Below are 15,464 nucleotides of genomic sequence, written 5' to 3'. Positions count from 1 at the left end.
TGAACAAGCTCATATTTCTCTGAAGGTTTGTTTGTCTACGTTGGTTTCTGTCATTACCGGGACCTCACCAGTGGATGATGTAACGCGTGTCTCCCTGCCGGCAGCAGGTCTGAAGTTCCCCTCCATTGATGGCCTCCCATCCACATCTGTCTGGTCAGACTTGTCCACTATATTTCCTACTGGCCCAACACCAGCTAAACACTGTATATCCAGGAACTTTCAATACCATGTCAGACGCTTTAGTCCTTCAGTCTAAATCGGACAAAATCTTCTCCCATCTTCCACAATTTGCATGTGTAAGTTCCAACTCTTCATACTGAAATGTTTTGGTGAATACTTGTGAGTGAGCTGCAGGTATATATATTCTTATTGTGTATAGTCTTAATGTCAATTTAGAATAACATTGCAATTCAGTCAGACATAACTTGATTCAAATACTGCTACTACTATAAGAAAAAAATATTCTTTTTGAGAAGGTCCGGTCACACAAATCTCTTAGGTGTGAAAGGTCCGGATGGGTATTGTAATTTATCAGCATAGTAACAACCCCCCACCTTGCAACCCATGCGACCCCAAACTGTTCACACTCCTCTTGTTGGCAGAGAGAACTTTCTGCAGTTTTAAAGCTAATTTCCTGCAATTCTACACATTTTGCCATGGAACGGAGAGAAAATGTTGCAGTTTTAAATCTAATTTCCTGCAATTCTACATATTTTGTCATGTCTAATGTGTGTTCATATCCCAAACATGAAAGAATACTGTTTTTAGTGCAACGAGACTACGTGCGAACCTGACTGTCCCTCGGCACACACATCGTCTTTAAAAAAGTTACTGTGGGGTTGCGGAATCAGATAAATTCATACATAAATGAAACTGAATAAAAGCAAAGCTGCTTAACTTGAACCATTTGTTTTTAATGGAATGGTTTGGCTCACTCTGAAGACGATTGCAATGTGCCACAAATGGTCCAAAATGGGAAAATTACACTCAATTTACTCTTAGTAAGGATTCAGAGGCCAAATGTAGTAAATAGGTTGCTTTCACTGAAAATATGGAGAGAGGTCTTGGCACAATGCATCTTGGCAAGATTCGGTCCAATTTGGAGAGAGTTTCCCTCTTTCCACTCTCATCTTGCTTATGTTTTGGAAAGTGAAGTGAATCTCATTGGATACAGCAACAGGACAGAAACAGCAATACTTCTACTGCGTGTGTATTGCTTTTAATAGATGCATAACACTTAGAGACACTGACATGTGTTGTCACTCATGAGCCACCTGAGTGCCCTACAGTAAACCACATGTCAAGCTGCATACCGTGAACTGTAGATTGACTCCCTGAAGTAATAACAGGTCTATTGATGCTTTTTTTCCACCCATCTCTGGGAAAACATGCAATGTCATTTCTTTTAGAGGTTGTAGATGGAATTGTAGGTCCGAGGATATATTGGCACGGGTGCCAATCCGGCTTCGAGGGCATTAGCCTTTTTATACAGCGTGTTACCAACATATTTAAATAATGATTGACATATTTTCATTATCCCTTCCTTGCTTGCTAGCTAGCTAACTATGGCTAACTTACAGTCACGTCAAAAAGTGCAGCTAGAATAACAGCAAAGTAGCAGCATTTTCATTTGTTTAAGCTGTTTTGTAGTGGCATTTATTTGGATACATTCATAACAATGAGCTAACGAGGCGCGATTTCGCATGGCATAGAAAATGTGCTCTCTCGTCAGGACACTGTTGTTCAGAGGATCTAGCCAACAACACAGCTAACACATCACTTCAAACTGACGCTGGAAAGACTGCAAACTAGCTGCACTTCGTTTTGTTTAACCTTTTTTTAATTGAAATTTCTTTGTATATACAGTTGAAGTCGGAGGTTTACATACACCTTAGGCAAATACATTTAATCTCAGTTTTTCATAATTCCTGACATTTAATCCTATTAAAAATTCCCTGTTTTAGGTCAGCTAAAATCACCAATTTATTTTAAGAATGTGAAATGTCAGAATAATTGTAAAGAATTATTTCTTTCAGCATTTCTTTCTTTCATCACATTCCCAGTGGGTCAGAAGTTTGCATACACTCAATTAGTATTTGGTAGCGTTGCCAGTAAATTGTTTAACTTGGGTCAAACGTTTCGGGTATCCTTCCACAAGCTTCCCACAATTAGTTGGGTGAATTTTGGCCCATTCCTCCTGACAGAGCTGGTGTAACTGAGTCAGGTTTGTCGGCCCACGCTTTTTCAGTTCTGCCCACACATTTTCTATAGGATTGAGGTCAGGGCTTTGTGATGGCCACTCCGATACCTTGACTTTGTTGTCTTTAAGCCATTTTGCCACAACTTTGGAAGTATGCTTGGGGTTATTGTCAATTTGGAAGACCCATTTGCGACCAAGCTTTAACTTCCTGACTGATGTCTTGAGATGCTTATCCACATAATTTTCCTACCTCATGATGCCATCTATTTTGTGAAGTGCACCAGTCCCTCCTGCAGCAAAGCACCCCCACAACATGATGCTCACACCCCCATGCTTCACGGTTGGATGGTGTTCTTCAGCTTGCAAGCCTCCCACTTTTTCCTCCAAACATAACGATGGTCATTATGGCCAAACAGTTTATTTTTGATTCATCAGACCAGAGGACATTTCTTTAAAAATTACGATCTTTGTCCCCATGTGCAGTTGCAAACCGTAGTCTAGCTTTTTTATGGCGGTTTTGGAGCACTGGCTTCTTCCTTGCTGAGCGGCCTTTCAGGTTATGTCGATATGGGACTCGTTTTACAGTGGATATAGATACTTTTGTACCTGTTTCCTCCAGCATCTTCACAAGGTCCTTTGCTGTTATTCTGGGATTGATTTGCACTTTTCGCACCAAAATATGTTCATCTCTAAGAGACAGAACGCATCTCCTTCCTGAGCGGTACGTGGTCCCATGGTGTTTATACTTGCGTACTATTGTTTGTACAGATGAAAGTGGTACCTTCAGGCGTTTGGAAATTACACCCAAGGAGGAACCAGACTTGTGGAGCTCTACAAAAAAAATTCTGAGGTCTTGGTTGATTTCTTTTGATTTTCCCATGATGTCAAGAAAAGGGGCACTGAGTTTGAAGGTAGACCTTGAAATACATCCACAGGTACACCTTCAATTGACTCAAATTATGTCAATTAACCAATCAGAAGCTTCTAAACCATGGCATAATTTTTTTGAATTTTCCAAGCTGTTTAAAGTCACAGTCAAGTTAGTGTATGTAAACTTCTGACCCACCGGAATTGTGAAATAATCTATCTGTAAACAATTGGAAAATGATTTGTGTCATACACAAAGTAGATGTCCTAACCGACGTTTCCAAAACTATTGTTTGTTAACAAAAAAATTGTGGAGTGGTTGTAAAACGAGTTTTAATGACTCCAACCTAAGTGTATGTAAACTTCCGACTTCAACTGTATCCATAAAAATTATACCAGCTGATTCATGATTTCGACTGGCTGAGAAATGCTGCCTGCCTGTCTGTTTCGTCCCAACTCTCGACGCATTCATTACTATAGGACAGCTGGAGGTTTGAATATTGAAACAATGTTGCAAATGTGGGAGAGACCGACAGCAAAGTTTATACAAATCTCCGCTTTTGGAAACTAAATGTTAGTCTAAAACAAATGTGAGATAATGTCTAGATGCTTTTTATAGTGGAGATCAAGTTTATAAAGTGCCTGGCTAGGCTGATGGAACAGTGGATTGTGCAGTCAGATGGAACAGATTAAATAGGCATTTTAAGGTCATAGATTTAGCCGTTGGTGACTTGTGGAATAGACACCGGCAGAATGAGCTTTTAACCAATTAGCATTCAAGATTAGACCCACCGGTTGTATAATTCACTATAGCATCCTCCGGCTATTTGTGCAGAGAAAAACACAACATTATACAGCTATCAAATCGCTTAATTAATTACACCACACAGAAAGCTGTGTATAAGTAGGCTTGCTGTTTGTTTACTGCCAATTAGATATTTATCTGTTCTCCAAACAAAACAAAAGCTGTGTGTAATAGTACCTCTGCTTGCCAGCATTTGGAATAGTTCACAATGAAGCAGAGTAAAGGTTCAGCAACAGTTCTTCTTTTATGTATGCACAGAAATACTTAAATATATCACTCACAGATACTTACAAATACAATAAAGTATCTCTAACACTGTTGACATTAACCCATATACTTTTTTGCTTCAAGTCAAAATCTTTTTCAAGATAGTTCCTCATCAATTTGATATGTAGCATTTCGAATTTCACCTTTGCAAAGTGAACATCACTTTAAATGTTCATAATGTAATGAGAGAGAACACTGACTAGCAGGCAACACCACAAAACACACTCTGATACTGCCCTCTTCAGGATACCTTATTCATGTCATTACACTTCACTCACTACGATTGAGTGCAGCATATATGTATTCTTTGCATGTGTCGTTTTCACTTGCATAAAGATGACACGAAAGGCCATTGTCAAAGTTGTGTCATGGCATGAGTCCTGGCTGTCACACCTCTGTCTTTAGGCAACATACCTTTTTAGATGTGATCACAAAACATTTCACAACTATTCAGGGACCTGTAACTGGTTTACTCTAGCAATAAGTTGAAAATTGATTGATACTGATGCCTCTTAAGTAGTTTTGGTATATACATTTAGCAATATTCATAGTTACTGTGTTATGTAACCCCTTTCAACATAGTATAGCTAACCAGTATATTGAAATTGGTATATTTCACGAAGAAAAATAAAGTTGAATGTGTTTTTTCTCTCTATCTCTGTATTATCTCTGAATATATTTGGTCTGATTTAAATGGACTCCTGCATGGAGAGAATGTTACAGGAACCTTTCAATTCACATTTGAACTGTGGATCATGCCTCTCCCACTCACTCCAGCACAGCCTTCCTGTGGTAAACTCCGATTGCATGACAAGACAGATTACTCCACCAAACTCCCCAGGTTGGCCCAAGGGCACACATGCATTATCAATCTGCAAATGTATTTGGCAATAGGTGAATGAATCTCATGAATTGCATTGTGTAACCATGTGTTTACACAAGTGGTTCTTGACTGAGTAGCCTAATGCAGTGATCCCAAACTGTGGGGGTTCTTACAGGAACCTAACATTTGGATTTGACAGGATAGCAGGTGCAGGCACTTAACTGAAAAATGTAAAGATCTCCTCAATTTAAGGTAAGGTTTGTTCCTTGTATGATCTAAATGTGATGTTGTTTTATGATGATACCATATCTTAACATTTGTGTAAATCTTTTTAAAAACAGAAAATGGACACAATTCAATGGATATCAATCAACAAAGAGGTAAGAATATGTACTGTATGCCATAAGAATATGTTGAATGTTAGCTGTATTGGCTGCAGAGACTGAACTGCTCACTTTTGTGTCTGTAGGTATACAGACTAGGAGGCATACAAAGGTATGTCTACTGGTGTCACGACTCAGGACAAGACCCAGATGCAGACAGTTCGAATCACAGATGTTTTATAGACAAAAACAGGGGGCAGGCAGAGTTCAGTAATCCAGGGCAGAGTCAGAAAGGTAAAGAACGGCAGGCAGGGTCAGGGAAGAATGGTCAAAACCGGAAAAACTAGAAAACAGGGACTGCAGAGAGCAGGAGTACGAGGACAAACCACGCTGGTAGGCTTGATGAAGCAAGACGAAACACAGGTAGAAATACACAGGGAATGATGGGTAAGATGGGCGACACCTGGAGGGGGTGGAGACGAGGACAAGACAGGTGAAACAGATCAGGGTGTGACAATTGTTATGCAGATCACATGTACCACCCTCATCCATTACCTCTTCAATGAAAATCCCATAGGCCTCTACATTATGGACAAGGTTTATGTATGAAAACCATCACCAAATATTTTTTCCCCACATAAACCAAGGTCTGAATACTGTCATGTGCATGTTTTGTTAAACATCTGTATAATTAAAAATGTTTGGATTCACAGACTTCACCCTCACTACACATCTGATGAATATAACAGGAAACCTGTTCGATCACCGTGCACTGCAAAATAATTCTGGCTATGGATACGGAGAACATCAACACATTAACATCAACACACCAGATGATATACCCACTGGACTTGGGGCTCTGCTGGGAGTTTACCATTATTTGGATTTGTTTATTCTGCTTTGCCACTAAAATCATAATAAACACTGACATCGAAAAGATTGTATTATTGTTGTTATTGTTATGCCTATTATTAATAATAGGGGAGGGGGTAGTTCAGATATTAACCCCAAAAGTTACTTCAAAAGGTTATTTGATGATCCATTAAGAGGGGTTCTTTGAAGAATTTATAGGGGTTCCCCCACAGTTTCAATTTGAAAACCCCTAAAGGACTGGTACTCCAGGAACCTTTTATTTTTAGAGAGTAGAATTGCAGGAAATAAGATTTAAAGCTGCCAAATTCTCTCCACCAACAAGAGGGGTGTGAACAGTTTGTGTCATGAACAGTGCTTGTGCCCATAGAAATAGATGTGGGATGTTCCCCAATGATGGAAGGGGGACCCCGAGTGAAAAGGTTTGGGAACCCCTGGCCTAATGTATGGTATTTAATCAAGATGGTGTTTTGCTCCCATTAAAATATGTTTTAATTTCCTCTATCTTGCTAAATCAGTTTTTTTCTTTACCACATGTATGATTGACATTGTCAAATCCGATTTTACAGGTGATGGAGGATGTTATTCTTCTCCAATATCGATCATTTTTGCAGAGCATTACATGTATAGCCTACATCTTAACGTTTAACAGCACCAACTGCACATGGCCTAAATGCGTTGGTCCAACCACTTATCTTGTTTACTGTCAGTGGTCCCACACTGCATTATAAGATTATGTATTTCTGCTTCACTTTTTTTCCTTCATGATTCAACAATTGTTTTAAATAAATAAAAAGCTGTATAATGTCTCCTGATGGGCCAAATCCTAATTAGAGATTTCGGTCGCAATGATGTGGCAGTCTAAAAAAACGGCTACTCTAACGTGCAGTACAGACTGTCCATGTACTGGACGCTGGACTGGTGCTGGATCTGCCTCCATGGAACCAACAAATATAGAATTTTATAGAAACTGTATGGAAACTATAGGCTACTACATTTTAATAATAAAGGTAATATACTTTGAAATGTTCGAATCAAGTAGGCCTATTCCTGATGTAAACATAACTTGGGTTTAGGCTATATTAAAACAATTGATTTAGCCTGTAAGGCCTATCCATGAGAGGAAGTAACGAGGTAAAGGTATTCTGATGACGACTCATTTATGAAATCCATCATTTACATTTTAAAACTAACTTTATGGTGGAGGTTCTATTAAGTTTGCGCCACATGGTTTCAGATTGAACAACTCATTCCAGGCTAAAATAACAACTCATTCCAGGCTAAAATACAAAAGCAACGTTTTTGTCCGTTCTGCAAGTTATCCTCAGTTTGATTTTCTGCTCATTTCATTTGAAATAAACCTACAGATAAGAGATGATAGAAAAATAACTACCCAACATCGTTTTTTAAAGAAGTACAGGTAAAAGAAAACGGAGTGACCAATCACAAGTATGCCGAGGTTAAAATAACTTTCCAATTAGAGATGGTTGTGATTTCCGAGTTGTATTTTCCCTTTTGTCGCCTTTTGATTCGTGCACCCACATGGACCAGTGAATGTTTCTCCACAGTTAATGAGACATTTCAGCAGCTCGCCAAAACCTGTTGCATTAGTTATTCTGATTTCATTCCGTATAGGCTGAGTTTAACAAACAGTCGTCCAAGCAAGTGAATTCGTTTGGCCACAGGCTTTCTATTCAACAAAAGATAGTTGAGTTTTCTGTTTATTTCCTGTTTAATTCATGTTGTTCTTGTCGTCCTTTACAAAACTATCAAAAACATTGTTATAGCATTTACTCCTGCTTAGGGGTTTTATATAATAAACATTGATTGGATGTCAGACCTAAAACATATAAACAAACCAACCACAAATAAACAAGAAACCATAACATTGATCCCACAGTGTAATGTAAAATATCTCATACTCCAGGAGCCTTTTATTTTTAGAGTGTATCTTTAGAGGTTCTTCAAATTGAAACTGGGAGGGAACTCCTATCAGTTCATCAAAAAAAACTTTAAAAAAGGGTTCTTCAAAGAACTCCTATAAATGGATCCTCGAAGACCCCTTTGAAGAACCTTCTGGGGTTCGATTTTTGAACTACCCCCCTCCCCTATTATAATTAATAATACGAAAAATAACAATAAGAACAATAATACAATATTTTAGTTGTCAGTGTTTATTATGATTTTAGTGGCAAAGTAGTAGTAAAATCAAAATATAAGGTAAACTCCCAGCAGAGCCCCAAGTCCAATGCGTATATTAGTGGTAACCTGGAAATTATTTAGTATTTTAAATCCCATGTCAGGAAAAATAAAAATAATTATTATTCTTCAAAAATGTAGCTAAGGGACATTAAGCTTAACTGTCAAAGTAATGTGACATTTGAAAAATATTACTGTTTGTTTCAAATATATACTATTTGGTTTTACCTCATATCACTAGTTTGGGCAGAAAGGTTTGAATTTTGTCTTCAAATTATACATTTACGGTTATTGATAATCAAAGCATGGTAAAAAAAACAACAACATGAATTTCACCCCAATCGATTTTTTTAAATTAATGTTATCCAAGAGTTGAGCAACAAGTTACAATTTTATTTTAGCATATGAAGGGTTAAATACTCTGGCAAATTATGTTGTATTCCATTAGCAGATTTGATGGAAATCATGCTTTCAATTGTATAAACCAGCATTTTCTAAAACAGAATATAATGTCAAGTTTGCCTGGGTCGGGCCTAGATCTAACTGTATCAAACATTATCGCACCATTAACAAATAAAAAGTGCATTAAAAGTAAAAGGAAGAAAACACACACACACACACACAATCTGCCTCTCCAACTCTTGAATGGATTGTCTCATTTCTGTCTCATATATTAACAAATACTCCAGTATGGATTTTGTATGATCAATTGACTGTTAAAATGCAAACCTGAGACTTAAATTCAAACAGGTGTATTATCCCAGTGCATAACCAAGCTCGTAAGCCTAGTCTAGATAAGACCTTAATATTCTTCATCAAATTATGCTATTAAGATTCTAATTAACAGGGCCGTTTGACCTTTGACGTCAAACAGTGAAGGGAAATCGAAAGAGGAGAATAATCCAGTAACTGCCTATACATTGGGATTTCATTGCTACCGAAAATCCTTAGTTCAGGTTAGATAGCGACAAAAAGGCTTGCATGTGAGAGACAATCTCTTCAAACCAGATTCTATAATTGCACTAAAGACCAAATCCTTCAATCAAAGAATGTATATTCATTTAGGTCAATTTTCACTGTTACAATTCTACAACTATGTAGTAATATTATACTGCTTTATCATTTTGGAAGAATGTGCTCATGGCCTACACTTTTCAGTAACACTTTATTTTAAGGGTCTATAATAAACCATTTATAAGGTTTTTATAAACAGTCTGATCAACATTTATTGATCATTACTCCCACATTTGTAAATGCTAGTAAGCTAGTTATTCACACGTGATGTTTAACGAAATACATGTTTCAGAAAATATATATATATATTCTTAAACATCCTGTGTTGTGTGCTTATTCTTTCCAAGGAACTGCAGGAATGTCTACCAATGACATGTCCATATTTTTGCGAGAAGTTCCACTGGTCACTCAAAACTTTTATAAAGTATTTACAAAGTAGAAGTAGCACTCACTTTAGATTTGAAACTGACAAAATACGTTACTAATGATTGATAAATGGTTTGCTAATGTGGGGGTAATGATTACTAAATGGTGAACATACAATTTATAAATGACATAAAAATGGGTTATTTACAGACCCTTAAAATAAAGTCTTACCCAGTTTTCAAACACTTTAGTCCTAATGAACTGAAACGCAGAAAGCAGTTGAACACACTGGGTTAATTATTTGGAAATGTCACACTTGTAAACTTATGCAGGACTTCCCTAAATATTTTCAGTTATAACGTGTCACAGGCCACGTACTTTCCTATGTTTTGAAGAATATTGGTATATATATATATATTTCTAAATATATTATTAAGCTGCAGAAACCAGCTGAACGCGCAGGGTTAATTTCGTGGAAAAGTCAATTTATAAGAATACTTATGCTACATTCATGAAAAGGGAATATCAATAGAGAAATTATTAGGCTACGAATTATTAATAATTATTAATTAATTACAAATTATCTTGTGTTTGGAATATTAGGCTATTATAGTCAACTTCAGAATTATTTTCCTTGAGGATGGACGCATAACCGTTTGTGGTCAAGTTCCCTTCTCCCCTCTGAAAGGTTTGAGCAAAGTGGGGTTAAAAACAATGACAGATTTGACAACACCTGACCCGCTGACAGATCTTCAAACTATTTTGTAGGTGTAATAAATACTGAGGATGTGACACACACACACACACACACACACACACACACACACACACACACACACACACACACACACATACATTAAAAACAAGACCAATATTGTTGTAGGCTGTTATATCTCTATTATAGAATGTATATCTCTCTGAGATTACAACATGTTTTGTAATAGCGGCTCACAGTGGGCAATAGTTGTCCTTTTGCTTTTTATAAACTACGCCATCAAGTGCAACACTAATAGAACGCGTTAAGCCACACACACTAGCTCTCCCTCTCTCTCTCTCTCGCACACGCACACACACACACACACACACACACACACACACACACACACACACACACACACACACACACACACACACACACACACACACACACACACACACACACACACACACACGCACCCGCGCACACAGACACACACACACTACCTTCGCGTTTCATCTATTCCTTCTCCGAGACGACTGTAGTAAGATCTCCTATGAGCCCATCGTTCGGGACGTCTTTAAGGACGTTCACATACAGACGAAGCATTGATACCACATATTAAGGACATCTAGGCTATGTGTAGCCTACAATGCTGCAAATCAATGAGACCGAAGGATCAGTTATGTAATTTAAAGATATAAAAACAATAACAGCACTATACATTACGACACCATCAAGCGGTGTACAGTTTGCAGAATCTACCCGAAATCGTTCAGCCCGTAGCTATATTATAGGGAAATCTTTATGTTGTCCTATTTTACCTTGTAGCGAAGATTCTACGGGGATTGACGCTGCAGACTTCGCGTGGGACGTTTCTATTTGATCTCTGCGGGTTATTCTCCCCTCCAAAGACCACGGATTACTTCTGTTCGCGGATAAATGGATATGGAATAATAATAATAAAACCCGTCGACGAGATGACCATGCTTTGAACCGCGGTGCTGCATAAACTATAACTTGTCTGGGGGGGTTGGCAGTTTCGCTTCGAAATGGTACGTTTACAAATCAATTTCATCTTTATTTGTCCATGTTACAACAGACGCAAGGCGAGAATGATCACGCGTCAGTTGTGTGCACTCTGTAAAGTCAAATTGAGATTGCGTAGAGCTGCATTTTGGTGTTCTGCTCCTTTCCGTCTTTCTCGGCAGGCTACTCCTTTTATTGTTGGTTTTCAGCCAAGCGGAGTATTTGTGGGAAAGGCTAGAAATGCAGACATATGGTGTATTTATGTTACACCTGCGCGTAATGATTGATATAGCCTACAAAGCGTTTTGGCACTTCTCCGCAGTGAAAGTTATTAGTTTTTTTTGTTGCCAGTTTGAGTAGTGCAGCGCAGATGTATATTCACCACGGGATGTTGAAGTTCAAAGCCAATATACTCTGAGCCCGGTTAGAGTTTGTTCAGCAGAAAATGGCCGCAGCCAGAGCCAGAGCCGCAGGGGCGCCGGCTTGAATTTGAACCATAGACCGACAGAGGCGCTCGGTCCCCGGATCGAGTGCCGTTATAACCCACATAGCCTACTTGCAGAGTTGCAATCGGAGTGTTTTGAAAGTGCACTCAATTGGCATGGGGATATTTAGAGTCTGTGTGAAAGCAATGTATTTTCTCTGGCCTACTGTTTTGGAAATATCAAATAAATATATTCAGAGCGTTATATTTTGGGATGTCATAGATAACAAAATGGCCAATTCTTCCAGTTATGTCTGAACTGCAGTTCAAATTCACTTCATGAAGGCTGATTTACCCACCACCACCAACGAACCGCTACAGACATTAAACTTGTGCTACATGGATTGGATTCAGTTATTAGTTTATACTCGGCTTATATAACGTTATTGCCAATTCAGGGTGTTAACTTATATTGATGCAGACAACCTTGTCCCTTCAGACTGATCTCAGAATAGTTTTCTCAACTTTGCCAGATATAAACTGGTCTGGTACTCACTTAAAGTAGACCAAGAAAGTTTATATTTCATTTTTCTCTTCTGGCTTCATGGAAAGTCGTTGATACTCTTGTGTTCGTGATGAAATGGGGATGTATTTTTTTAAGGGGAGATATAGGAATATTGAGCCTATTTTAGTATAGAATCCCAACCATTGATATCAATCAAACTGTGTAACATTTGGAGTCTTTTCAAACTTTAATGCTACAATGACTTTATACGTACACTTTATTGGCTACTTTTACTATCCCTTAGTTTAAAACTTGTTGTTGTGTGCATAGTTACAAAAGCAGAATGTGTCCATAATGTCGAAAGACATCATCTTTGTTGGATAGTTCTCCAAATATTATTGTCATTACACCGACCACTTGTTTTGTGTGCAAGTCACATCTGACAATAATAAATACAATACTGTAGAAATTGATAAAAGTAGCTTACATCAGAATTCAATGAAAAGTAACAGAATGCTCACCACTGACGTCTCTGCGCTTTTACGCACAGACGTGTATAGCTTATTATTAGTTTGTATAGATGTCAGTGTGACATGGCCTACCTATGTGCATGCATATATTATAGAAAACAGTTACCTTTACAACGGATGATGCATCTAGAAGCTTGGTTTTCTGAATGGTAGGCTATAATTGCATGATTAGGATATCTACGTCATCTGAGTTTTTTTTAAACAAATCTTAGCAATTCTGATCATTTCCTAAAGCTGTTGAACTTAGATTACATTACATTTTAGTCATTTACAGTAGTGAGAGCCTACATTTTCTTACCATGCTCTACAAACTGAGCCACACGGGACCGCAGCTTAATGAAGTGTAGTAATAACAGTTCAATTAAGTGTAGTTCATTTTGTAATTTAGTCATGAGGCCACTTGGTAGTGCAGGCTACTGTATCTGTGAACCAACGCACACAAATGGTTCATAGACCAATTACGCAGCAAGTTGCCACAGACACGATTTTGAATTAACGCTACAAGCGCACATGGAATGTCGCTGTCCTCGATGCTGAGATAGGCTATGCGAGGGAGGGAGTGTGCGCCATTGCATGGGCGAGAGAAAGTCCTCTGCAATTTGTCTTTCTAACCATCCGTACCAGTGTTGCACCTGATCTAAGCACATTACTTTGTTTAATTCGTGGGTTGGTATTGCCACATGGAATCAGGGTTACTGCTTCTTTAAGTGATTTTTTGGGGATGGGCTATTTTCATAACGTCATTTAATTCCTCCCTCTTTTTCATTTTCTCGTTCTTTGATTATTTTTTCTCCCCCCATTTCCTAAATGGAACAGATTGCCCGAGCATTTTCATTTCCCAGCTTTCCCAATTTGTTGTATTAAAAGTTAGCCTACTCTTTTTATTTTACAGTATTTTTAAGTTGAACTTTTCTTGTTTGAGGGCTTACATCTCAGTGGACGTAAACTGCAAGTCAATTGAGGCGATGGTGGAGGTGCAATGATGATGATGAACTTTAAAATAATGATTCACTAACTTGTTTGTCTTTTTCTACCTGACAAGTTGTTATAAGTTCCTTTTCATCATGATGTACTCTCCTCTCTGTCTTACTCAGGTAAATTATTCCTTACTTTTTGGGGGGAGTTATTATGCATGTGCGTCTGTCTTGACTGAACGTGGCTGTGAAATGCAGATGATATTTCAGTTTAGAAAAGGGCGGGATGAGTGTTGTTGGCACAGTCCATAACGAGACGCGGAAACCCGAGTCTCTCAGCCTCTATTAACTTCAGACTTTTTGTTATCACTATTTTACTCAATAGCATTATGCCGACTCATATTTAACGTATATTTTTAGTCTCAGATTTTCATGAAATTTGTTTACCTTGGAGAAGTATAAGGCTAAAGTATCCGCATTTTCATTCATTAGCTGTGACCGATGCAGGCTGTGCATGCCGGAAGTATCATCAGAATTGTTAATCATAAAGTATCATCAAAAATTAGACTATTAACTATGTGTATGGGAGCGTTTTCCCCGAAGTATTCTACTCATTTTTGAGTTTAGGAGGGACAACAAACCACCCCGAGAACTGTGGTCAGGCAAGGGAGCACTTCGGTTTAGTATTGATGTCCTGATTAATTATTTAAATGCTTATAATCTTTGGAAATAAAAAAGGCAATACAAACCAATAGCTTCTCGTCGGATAAGGATTAGTGTCTGTTCTCTCTCTCTCATGAAGTAGTGTGCTCTTGTGTTTTGCGGTATTTTGTGTATCCAAATAGTCTATCAGTTTATTGAGAACACTACTCAGCACACTGTGAAATCAGGATGTTTATTTAGAATATGTTATAGTGAACAAGTCAGAGCCACAGTTCTTACCTGATGTTGATTCTTTCTAATTGTATTTTTGTCGTATGCATGAGAATTTGGCCTATTTTGAGTCAGGTTGACGCACGGTTTTGGACATCTAGATAAATTTAAATAAATGTTGATCTAATATGCATCCAATTAACATTTAATTAAGTTGTAATTGAGTAGATAATATTGCATACAATTTGAATGTAAAAGTTAGAGAGAGGTGATATATAAAGAAAGGCACTGCCTGTCCTATATGATAAATGAAGTAGCCTATGACCTTTCTATTGCAAGGTAGGCATGCCTATTACAGGCCATGGCTGTTTTTGAGGAGCCTATTTCAATATATAGGTGGATGTATTTCACTTGGGTAAAACTGTCCAAATAGAAAAAAAATCTCTCTTCAATTTATTGATAGCCTTTAGCTGCCATTTACACGCAATAAGCCACAAAGTCTTCGTATAGGCCTACTGTAGTTCACCAGTAAAATTATCCTTTTTTTGGTCATTTTCAAATGGAATTACATTTGACTTAATTCCAAAGTACATAGTAATAAAGAGATTGTAAATCAATATTCTACCTTGTTTTAATAGCTGAAGACATAAATAGTACTGTAGTTTCCGTGAATAAATGCACTGCAAGAGGAATCCAGGGAAGAAGAGTTTGGGTTTTCTTGCATGGTTCTAAACTGTTATGGTGAAGGACTGTTTCTA

General features: G+C 37.8%; 1 protein-coding gene across 8 annotated transcripts in view; it reads left to right on the top strand.

Annotated features, from left to right (window-relative positions):
• Positions 1–10,973: 10,973 nt before the first annotated feature.
• The window catches only part of LOC135556451 (nuclear factor 1 C-type-like), a 136,799-nt gene continuing 132,308 nt past the window's right edge, over positions 10,974–15,464 (top strand). For 7 of the 8 annotated variants that reach the window (XM_064989668.1, XM_064989667.1, XM_064989666.1 and 4 more), the window contains exon 1: positions 13,711–14,013. In XM_064989668.1, coding sequence (XP_064845740.1) covers positions 13,984–14,013 — 30 coding nt within the window. In that variant the 5' untranslated portion in view covers positions 13,711–13,983. Of the gene's footprint in view, positions 11,487–13,710; positions 14,014–15,464 lie in introns of those variants that run through there. The other variant, XM_064989664.1, reaches the window with a different exon arrangement.

Source organism: Oncorhynchus masou, chromosome 15 (assembly GCF_036934945.1).
Source record: "Oncorhynchus masou masou isolate Uvic2021 chromosome 15, UVic_Omas_1.1, whole genome shotgun sequence".
Classification (NCBI taxonomy): domain Eukaryota; kingdom Metazoa; phylum Chordata; class Actinopteri; order Salmoniformes; family Salmonidae; genus Oncorhynchus; species Oncorhynchus masou.
The sequence above is the reverse complement of the archived record's forward strand: the minus strand, read 5'-3'. Positions and strand labels throughout refer to the sequence as shown.